General features: G+C 38.2%; 2 protein-coding genes across 2 annotated transcripts; one reads left to right on the plus strand and one right to left on the minus strand.

Annotated features, from left to right (window-relative positions):
• Positions 1 to 1,662: 1,662 nt before the first annotated feature.
• On the minus strand, positions 1,663 to 4,915 carry gar1 (GAR1 homolog, ribonucleoprotein). The gene is made up of 7 exons (XM_085374642.1): positions 4,869 to 4,915; positions 4,352 to 4,570; positions 2,517 to 2,671; positions 2,354 to 2,413; positions 2,161 to 2,275; positions 1,835 to 1,968; positions 1,663 to 1,740 (listed from the first exon to the last, which is right to left on the minus strand). The coding sequence occupies exons 2-7, from the start codon at positions 4,554 to 4,556 to the stop codon at positions 1,663 to 1,665; spliced, it is 747 nt and encodes a 248-aa protein (XP_085230768.1). The 5' UTR covers positions 4,557 to 4,570; positions 4,869 to 4,915.
• Positions 4,916 to 5,008: 93 nt separating this feature from the next.
• Positions 5,009 to 9,073, plus strand: LOC146638118 (alcohol dehydrogenase class-3-like). The gene is made up of 10 exons (XM_085366105.1): positions 5,009 to 5,057; positions 5,169 to 5,218; positions 5,432 to 5,533; positions 5,672 to 5,822; positions 5,914 to 6,001; positions 6,091 to 6,310; positions 7,040 to 7,300; positions 7,501 to 7,633; positions 8,368 to 8,506; positions 8,997 to 9,073. Exons 2-10 carry the CDS (start codon positions 5,201 to 5,203, stop codon positions 9,028 to 9,030), a joined length of 1,146 nt encoding a protein of 381 aa, XP_085222231.1. The 5' UTR covers positions 5,009 to 5,057; positions 5,169 to 5,200; the 3' UTR covers positions 9,031 to 9,073.
• The last annotated feature ends 1,369 nt before the right edge of the window (positions 9,074 to 10,442 follow it).

A 10,442-nucleotide genomic window follows, 5' to 3' on the forward strand; every position in this document is an offset into this window, starting at 1 on the left:
TTTCAGCACTATATGAATAATTACTTCATTGGTGTTGTTTTCAATTTAGCACCTTTATTATTCATTTTGCACCTTTTTAAAAGTAAAATAAAATAAAATAATTTATTAGAATTGCTTTTAGTCCTTATTTAGGCTCGGTTGTTTAGGTTTGATTCATCCAGAACCCAGGGTTGATTGAATGCTGTCCAGCTGTTACTCTGTTACACTGAGAAACTCACAGGGTTTAGTCTGAGACATAGATCAACACACTGTGCCCAGATACAGGAAACAAGATTCACACTGAACAAGCTGAGTTGGCTTTTGTAACATGCCAGACTCATATAAGAAAGATATAAAAATGTGAGTTTCAGTTATTGATTTTTTACCTGCAAAAATCAGAAGGAAAGAAGAATCCTACTACAGTGTGGGGGAAAAAACAACTAAGAAAACTTCTTTCACCAGTTAAAAAAACTGCCAGTTAAACTAGCAGTGAGGACAAAGGGCCTCCTGAACCACTCAGATCTGCCACTGCTGCTCCTCTGCCCAGTCAGGAGGCTGTGGAGCGGGTGTCTGCTGTTGTCCATTATAGCTTTCATTTTGTTCAATGTATCCCTCACAACCACAGTCTTAAGTGTCCAGCCTCCTGCCAAGCACAGTTGGCTTGCCCACCAGCTGGCTCTGCGCCTTCGTGTAGAGCATCAGTGTTCAGTGACCAGTAGAACTTCTCATCCAGTGGGACACCCAGATATTTATAAAAGTGCACTACCTCAATGTGCTGCGCAAGTATGGACAAGCCAGATGGTCCAGCCTCAATCTCGTGAAACCGTCACCTGCATCGTTTTAAGTATATTTTTGCTTTGTAAAAGCATGCCAAACAGAAACCACAGACTAAGCCCATAACACATCAATGAATAAGACACGTTTGTTTTTGTCACTCAGTGCATTCAAAACAAGTCAAAAGAAGAACATGATATCGATCACTTCCTCTTTTGAGTTTCCCACTTCAGTCTTATAAAAAGAACTGACAAAACTGTCCCCAAGTCACAAGTCATCCAGTCCTACTCATGCAGGACAAGAGATACGTCTTCTTGCCATTACAAGGAACCCAGTATGAGCAGAAGGATTCTCTCAGCCTTAATTTAAAGGGGTTTTGAAACATAACCTCCACTGGTTTGTAACTTGAGTTAAATAGAGCATATTTTTAGGTGACTTATAAGCAAGGAGATGCCCAAAGTAAGTAAAAACATAGTTGTGCCTGGTTTTTTTTGTTTCTTTTCTTTTAATTTCTATGTGGATAAAACTGCTGAATGATAAAGAAACAGCCACACAATTACAAAGCACATTTTTTAATTGAGGCATTTGATTGCAATGGTAACTCTTTATATTACAAACTACCAATGTTTTTAGCTGAAAACACGTCTGACATCCTGCACATGAAGACATTTGGACATGGAGGTTTGTGAATACGTTCGAACGCCTGTCATTCTTCTCACAAATATACAATAATCCCCACAAATGACTCAAAAAGGTTCCAGCTACAAGAATACATTTTAAATACAAATCTTGAAGATCCAGCAATCTTCTAAAACTGGTAAAAAAAAAAATTAAAATAGAACAGGAAAATCAACTCTACAAATAGAGACAATCTTCATATGAGTCCAACAGGCCAGGATCTGACACAGATCATAACCTTTTAGCTGCGAGAGTGACCATAAGGATGTGATGGTCACAATGAACCATCAGAGTCAGATCATCTCCCACCTATAAGAAAACAAAAGATCAACAAAGTTCAGACATAATAAACCATGTGTCACATCAGGGAAAATAACCAAAACATTGTAAGACGATAGAAAACCTGCCAACCTCTGAATCCACGTCCACCACCGCCACCTCCTCTTCCTCTGAAGCCTCCTCCACCACGGCCTCCTCCTCCACCACGGCCTCCTCCTCCACCACGGCCACCTCCACCTCTGCCTCCTCGAAAACCACCTGAGACAAAAAGAAAGTAAAATTAATCAAACTACTCTGGCATGCATTAGGCTTTTTCCATTTTCAATCTACAAAAGTAAATACTGAGCAAAAACTGAGCAAAATTCCTAAAGAAAAACAAAAATGTCTGTTTTGTTATATATTCTAAACACGTAGCCAGAAGATTAAATTAAAATGAGAATGCCATCTTACCTCCACGACCACCACCCCTTCCTCCACCTCTGCCTCCTCTTGGAGGCCCCTTTTCTCCTGGTGGCCTCGGGAGGAATCTCTGCAGTGGTAGTAGCTTCATCGGATCTATATAAAACTAAAAGACAACATTTTGGTTAGAAATCTAAGATATTAAATTAGTCACTAGAAAAGTTTAGTGAGACATTTTTGGTACCTTTTGTAGTTTCTTGAATGAAGATGCCTTCATATTTTCAGAAAGTTTTACTGAGAAATACTGCAAAGGTGGGTTAAGGAAGCAACAAGAACACTGACAATGTCAAACAGATCCCCTACTCAATCAAAGGTTTAGAGAAAAACAAAGACAATAGAAAGGATACAAAGTCTCTGAGTTGGCCAAATATCTCATCGACTTTTCCAATCTGCTCCTTGTTTTCCAAGTACACTGGGGCATTGAAATAGGGAACCTTGTTTTCCTCTGTTGTGCACTTGCAGACAATGTCATCTTCACATGGATGCATGAACTCTCCCACTGCTGTGAAGACAATGAAACACAGTTAAAGTTTAAGACGTGCAATACCATGACTGACACCCAATTTAAATTTCTGTCTGGTTATAATACATCAGCATATGCTTGACTGCTCTGCAGTTCACTTTATGGGCATCCAGCACAAGGTTTCTGTAAGTCTGAAATTCTTTGGAGGCCGAGGGAATAAATGGGGGTTAAAGGAAGTGACCCAGAATATATGCTAAAACAGAGACTTTGAGGCACTAGAATATAAACATATAAAAACAAAGTTCAAATAAGTTGGAAAAAAATTGTTTTTGAACAGCCCAATGAGTAGAAACACAGATACATCTTTAACAATATTACAATGTGGACTTAAAAATATATTCCATGCACCCTAACTCCTGGTACAGCATGTCATATTCACATTTTGTGGGATGATCATTAAATATATAAAAGATTGTCTGTAATGCAGTTTGCATTTAAACACTTACATATTGCTCATATTATTATTACTATTGTTACTACTACTATCACCACTACTATTACTAATATTATATAACATCTTTTTGGTTTTCTGGTGTTTTTGGGACAACTTGGAAACATGTAGTTAAAGTTAATTAACATGAACTGGATCTTGAATACCTCATGTAGGTGACACACGGTGTATTAATTTCATACTCTCGTCACATAGAATATCTACTGAAGTTCACCATTCACACACACCCAAAGGTCCACCGTTGTTTTAGAGTTGCCTGCTAACACTGACTGGAAACGTATGCTTCAGTGGGCAATGTACATAGCCGCAGACACTGAGAAACCCTATAATGCAACCTACCCTGATAAACTGACATGCACCTCCCCAGAAACTTAATTACATGTCACATCAACACTGCCCACTACAACCGTGAATGGCCTGTTGAATACCTTTGATTTCTCCTATGCATTTCTGGCTACTTTTTTGATGCAGTGCTAGAATTTGTCAATGACAGAATAACAATGTAAGGATCTGTTAAAGGAATAGAAACCATAATACGGACTCACAATCGGCAGCAAATTCCTGGAGGGAGATTGCCAAAACTATTGGAATGGACACTAGGGTAATGTACAAAGATGTGGAAAAACTAGAGGAACAATTATAAAAATGACAAAGCATAGAGTGGCAACCCAGAAGGGGGAAAAAAAACTTTCTGGTATTTTTGTTTGTTTCTATCGTGACTGGCACCGCATGTAAACTGCCAGGACTCTACCACAAAGTAATTAACACAGTAAATGCTGGCTTGATAATGTCATCTTACATATGTTACATGGGCTTTACATAGATTCAAGCAAGATGGTGTGCGTGGACATCTGCATGCCTGCCTGTTCTTTTTGTTTGTTTTTGTGACTGCACAGACTAGTTCCTGGTGACTTTTCAGCAAACATAGAAAAGAAGAGACAGAAGACAGGCAACAGGACAAGTCTTGTTTTCCACATCCTTGGATAGTCTCCATCTTTGATGATGACAAAATTCTCACAGCCTACTCATCCACACCATTTCTCCATAACTGTGTAATGGTAATATTACAGAGTCAGTGTTTTGGCAACATCAAGACTGTTTACTTGTATCTCAATGGCTGAGAACTCACGCGAAGCTGTGGTAAAAGTTTAGCTTCACATGTGTATAAAGAAGCACTCGGTTTAGCGTTTTGTTAGAACTGGGCTTACCAACAACATATTCAGGAGGTCCATAGTCTTGCTGTCTGTTGAAACCCCCTCTTCCACCACCCCGTCCAAATCCTCCACCACCTCTGCCTCCACCGTATCCTCCTCCACCTCGTCCAAATCCGCCACCACCTCTGCCTCCACCGTATCCTCCTCCACCTCGTCCAAATCCGCCACCACCTCGTCCTCCTCCTCCTCTGAACGACATTTTCCTCAAATGCTCTGTAATAAGAAATAACGAAAACACAAAGACGACACAGCTCACGTGATTTCATGCTTGAAGCTAAACACTTATGAATGAATTAGCCTGCCCATGATTCAGGCAAACTATGCCGACTTGGAAGCTCTTTCTTATGCTAGCTGAAGTCGTTAGCTCACGTTAGCATTACTCAGTCATTCAAAGTACGAAAATTCATCTGTTTTTTCTAACATAAACCAACACGATACGTAGTCGTTTAAAAACATACACACCGAAAAAGTGCGCAACACTGTTTTTGCACAGACAAAGAAAATTACTCACAAATTTGACCGAGTGGCTAGACTTCAGACCGCCCTGCCGAAATTCCATGCGACTACAACACGTGTGACCGTAACGTGCCGTAAAGGCACCGGGCAGTCTCGGAAAGTGTCGTAAATGCGCTGACAGAGCTAAACCATTGAAGAAAAACTAGAATTAGAAGAGGGTGCAACCTGTCTGCTGTTTGACTCGGTTAGTTCAACCTTACCCACTCAAATGTTGATATAATGTAACTCGCAGCTGTTTTGGTGATAAGTGAAGATTTAATTATTCCTTTATTTAAATTATTTTGTTTAAATACAGGCTGTTTTATATGAAGACAGCATCTGTCAACAATGGCAACAGTTGGAAAGGTAAGAGAAAAGTTGTTTTTAAGCTTTTTTTTTTCTTTTTTACTGTTTGTCTTATAAACAGCTACTGCTGCTTTTTGGGGGTTCTGCTTTTCATTCGAAAGTTTTCTGTCATGGAGAGTGTTCGTTGTTTGTTTCCATCTGTAACAGCGCCCAAACACAGTCACTCATCCTTGCAAACTTGTTTGTTTTGTTTTGGGGTTTCTTCCCCTTTAGGTGATCACATGCAAGGCAGCTGTTGCGTGGGAGCCCGGGAAGCCTCTTTGTATTGAAGAAGTGGAGGTGGCACCACCTAAAGCTCATGAAGTCCGAATTAAGGTTGGGCACAGCTCAAATTTGTCAGCAATATGACAATACATATGATTTGCATATGATTAATCTAATTTCCTGTTAGTGTGACTGTTAACCACAGACACTTCCACTTCCTAAAACTGTCACATCATTTGGCTTGTACAGGTTGTTGCCACAGGTGTGTGCCACACAGACTGGGAATACCTGTTTGAGACTGGAAAAGGGATGAAATTCAGACCATTCCCTTTGGTACTTGGTCACGAGGCAGCTGGCATAGTGGAGAGCACTGGCCCAGAAGTCACCAGATTCTCCCCGGGTAAAGTGCGCCACAACCAGTCAGATGACATTTGTCTTATTTCTCTTTTTTTTCTTCTCAGACTTACATAATTGTTTTGCTGTTTTCGCAGGGGACAAAGTTATTCCTCTTTTTCTGCCATACTGTGGGGAATGTGAACGCTGTCTAAGTCCAAAAACAAATCATTGCAAGAAAAACTGGTGATTTTATTTCCCCATTTTTGAGACAACCACGTTTACTCTATTACTTAAAATGTGTTCACGTAAATACTGTTCTTTGTGGTTTTTAGGACAAATATGCAAGCTGGAGTTTTGGCTGATGGGACTAGCAGGATATCTTGCAAGGGACAGCAGGTTTACCAGTTCCTTGGAGTCAGTTCTTTCTCTCAATACACTGTGGTCCCCGACACCTCGGTTGCAAAGATAAGAAGCGATGCACCGCTAGACAAAGTCTGTCTGCTTGGATGTGGTGTCTCCACGGGTTATGGAGCTGCTATTAATGCAGGCAAGGTTAGAAAACTGAACTCTAAAGGTTCAAACTAATACTCTTAGAACAGATGTGACGAAGCAACAAATTTGAAAAGATATATTGATAAACATGACAATATATAAACAGCCAAGCATATTTTAACCAAAAAAAAGGAAAAATTAGTGATATTTGTATTTGGAAGTTTTCTGTCTTACAATATGCTGCAAGACTGTAGTCATTTAATATCAACACTAGATGGCAGAAATGGCATGAGTGCCTCTAAGTTTTCAGGATAAGGTGTACATGTCAACTACTTTAATTTGTTACTTTATACAAATTCAAATAATGCAAAGTAGTGCAATTGTTTACACATTTGTATAACATGTGAAATAAATGTTCCTGTTTTGGCTGCATGTGGAAAGAAATCTGCTTTAAAAATTGCCAAAGTCACTGAGGTGACCCTTTGTGAATAAGGGAGCAGCCAAAAGTAGGTCCACACACACATAAATAAAATGACAAAATGACAAAATCAGGACACTTTTGTACTCATTTACTAAAAAGAAACCAACTAAAAATGAGTGGAAATCCTTGCATGCGTTATTTATTTAGACATAACTTTAATCAAGATTCACAGACCTGATAATATCTCATGTATGCGTTTAAAGGAATGTACTCTAAATGTTATATTTACTGTAAAAACTATCTGTGAAAATGCTGAAATGATCTTTAAGAATTGTTAGTTGACTGGCTTCCAACTTTTGTGCGTTCAGGTTGAAAAAGATTCCTCGTGTGCCGTTTTTGGGCTTGGAGCTGTCGGGCTGGCTGCTGTCATGGGTTGCAAAGTTGCCATGGCGAGAAGGATCATCGGGGTTGACATCAACCCTGACAAGTTTGAGAAAGCCCGACAGTTTGGAGCGACAGACTGCATAAACCCAAGAGATTACAGCAAGCCTATCCAAGAGGTTGTGGTGGAGAAGACAGGTGGAGGTGTGGACTATGCGCTAGAGTGTGTTGGAAGTCCAGCTATCATGGTGGGTGCCTCATTTGAAATTTGGTGTGCGATTGTTCAATGCAAATTAAGTCTTGTGACTATAATTGGAATACACTGTACAATGTCTTCCTTGTTAACCTAGATTTGATCTCTTTTGCAAAAGTGACACAAGTGAAACAGTTCTATAATGATGCAAATACAAAATGATAATTAGCTAAGCAACTGCTTCTGTCACCCTAGAATGCTGCATTTGAGTCCACAAGAGATGCCTGGGGTACTTGCGTCATTGCTGGATGGACAGAGACAGAAGTAATGAGCATTTCAGTTGAAAAGCTTCTCATGGGACGTACCTTAAAGGGCACTTATTTTGGAGGTGAAGTAAAAAAAATTACCATACATATTAGATTATTTAACAGCATTTCATAACGCATCAACAGGTTTATGGTAACTGGTGTAATTGTGGAATTGAGTGATGAACATAAAATTGAGTGTATCATCCTGAAAAACTGTCCCTAATGTTGCCCTTCAGTGCAAAATCGAATGTTATATTGGAGTAAAAAACCTTACTATTGGATTATTAATATTTAAAATGTGTTAAAAATTATATTACAAATGCTTTGGCATTAGAATTTTATTTTGTAATTTTTTTAGGTAAAGCATTAAAAACAATCATTGCTTGTTTTCTCTGATCAACATTCCTGAACCTAAATATTATTGAAGTACAATTTAATAACCCAAAGAATAACCCCAAAAAATAGAATCTGTAAAAAGTCTTGAGTTGTGCTCAGTTAACAAATTAAACAATCGATGAATCGTCTAAATTTCTGTCAAAATACCCATCAGTTTTTGGTTCCTGAGTTCAAAACGTATATAAGAAGAAGTTCAGTGAGAACAGACAGTTAGGTATATCCTACATAAACTATATAATCACTTTTACAGTTTGTAACAATACATTTACATATGTTTCATGTACTATGAGCACATCAAACTCACATCTGATGTGCACTGAACTGGCTGTGAATGTGTCCACAGGACGGTCTTACAACAATGCAATTCATATTACATGAAAACATGTTTACAAATTGAGCTTGTTAACTTTTTCTAAAGGGTGGAAGAGTGTGAAGGATGTGCCTAAACTGGTGGATGACTACATGAATCACAAGTTGAAACTGGATGAGTTTATTACGGAGAAGCTCCCGCTGGTTCAAATCAATAAGGCCTTTGACCTTTTAAAAAGTGGTAAAAGGTGAGACCTTTCATATGTGTACATAAACAACAACGAAAAAGTCTACTTAGCCATAAATATTGGGGCTGAATTGCTATATAGGGACAAAATTGTGTATGTAAGAAAAGTATTTTCAAATCTTTAACGTCTGTCTAACATGTTCTGTTTGGTTAAACAAATCACTAGATTCAATTTGATTGATCTTTAGAAATAATTTCAGAAATTTATTTCCCAGGACATTAAAATTTAAATACTATTTGGTATAGTGTGTCCTTAATATTTCTATTGATTAAGTATTTGATTACCTTGAGACCTTAAAACATCCAAATATTCACATTGATTAAGCTAGAACAGTGACTTGTGGCTTAAAAAAATGGATAATGTTTGTAGTAATGTCCACTGGATTGATTAATTGTATAAACATTGCAATTCTATTGTAGGATGGATGTTTTGGTTCTGTTGGGAATTGAAACTTCGATATTAATTCATCTTCTTCTTTTTATTTTCTTAGCATCCGCACTGTCGTCAGCCTTCAAGATTCTTAAACAAAGGATAAACCTTTAATGTCTGCTCATAAAATGAAGTATTCTGTCACTTTTATAACATTTTGCATTGTTTTTGTCATTTTTGTGTTAGTTTGACAATTACAATATTTTCCATGCTCGGCTTTGTAGGAAATGACATGCCACCATCTGCCACTAGATGGCAGTCGTGTAAAAGCTTTGATGTTTAGGTCCACTAAAGGCATCATCTCAATAAAAACAGGTTTTCAGTGTGCAAAGAATGATTTATTCATGTGGATTTCTGAGATTATTGTTTTTGTTTATCATGATCCATCACACAAAAATGTTTACTTCTTTTTTTTTTTTGTAAATTGGTTGTAATTTATAAATATACAGCATCTGCAGGAACATCAGGGCAATTTTTTTTTGTCATGCTTGGAAGCTGCAACGATGGTCATTCTAATCCAGATATCAATGTACAGCAATAGTTGTAATTAAATACCCTTGTATAGAAGGTGCTCTAAAAGACACAGGAACCAAGTAGCTGAATCTGTCATAAACCATGAAGAAGCATCTGCTTCATGTGGTCAGGCTTACCAAATTTCATCCTTGGTAATATTATATATTGATTTAAATGGGAGTCACAGAGAAGGGCTAGAATAACAGTTGTGGGCTGTCAGGACAGAAGACAAAAGGTTGTTTGGGGAATGCCTCCCAGTGAAGAGCTGAAATAGCTGCCGAAGGAATTTGTTTTATTGAAGTTCCATTCAGATCAGATGAATACCCTTGGCACTTACCTCACTTTTCCATCTTTATTTAAAATGGAAAATAAATTGGTGCTCTTCCTTCCCTTCCTTCTCCTCTGCCTGTATGCTATCAATCACAGATTATACAATTTAGGTCACCTTCTGTTACTAAAAAACCCTCAAAGTTGTCGAGAAATAGAACACATAATAATGCACATAATGCTGCAGTAGAAGGAGATAAGAGGGGAAGATCAAAAGAAATAGGAAGACAAGTTTTGACAGGTGGTTATGTGACTGGGCACTGTCATCTATAAATGTTGGACATGCTCACAGATTTATAAGGCTTTCTTGCGGACATGTGTCCAAATATCTGCCTCATCCATGGGAAAACTATCCAAAGTGACGACCGTAAGTCTCCCACCTCTTTTTTCCCCTCTTTGTTTTTGATCCTTGTAACCTCTGGAATTGTCACAGCATTGTGCACCAACACAGGGAGGACATGTTATCTGAATTACAACCTCAGCACTGTATACATTTGAAAAGCCTTAACTGTCCATCTCGTCATATTTTTCACTCATCTGTACAGCTTTTCTGCAGATATTTCTTGGATACAACCTTTTAGCATGAAGGAGCATGGAGTTGAATAGTGATAAGAGATACCAACCCTGATATTTACATGTTTTTTCCCCCCTCTGTTGATTTTCTTTT

This window comes from Diplotaxodon limnothrissa, linkage group LG2, assembly GCF_057381915.1.
Source record: "Diplotaxodon limnothrissa isolate DT_005_m linkage group LG2, D_limnothrissa_male_GT1.1, whole genome shotgun sequence".
Lineage (NCBI taxonomy): Eukaryota > Metazoa > Chordata > Actinopteri > Cichliformes > Cichlidae > Diplotaxodon > Diplotaxodon limnothrissa.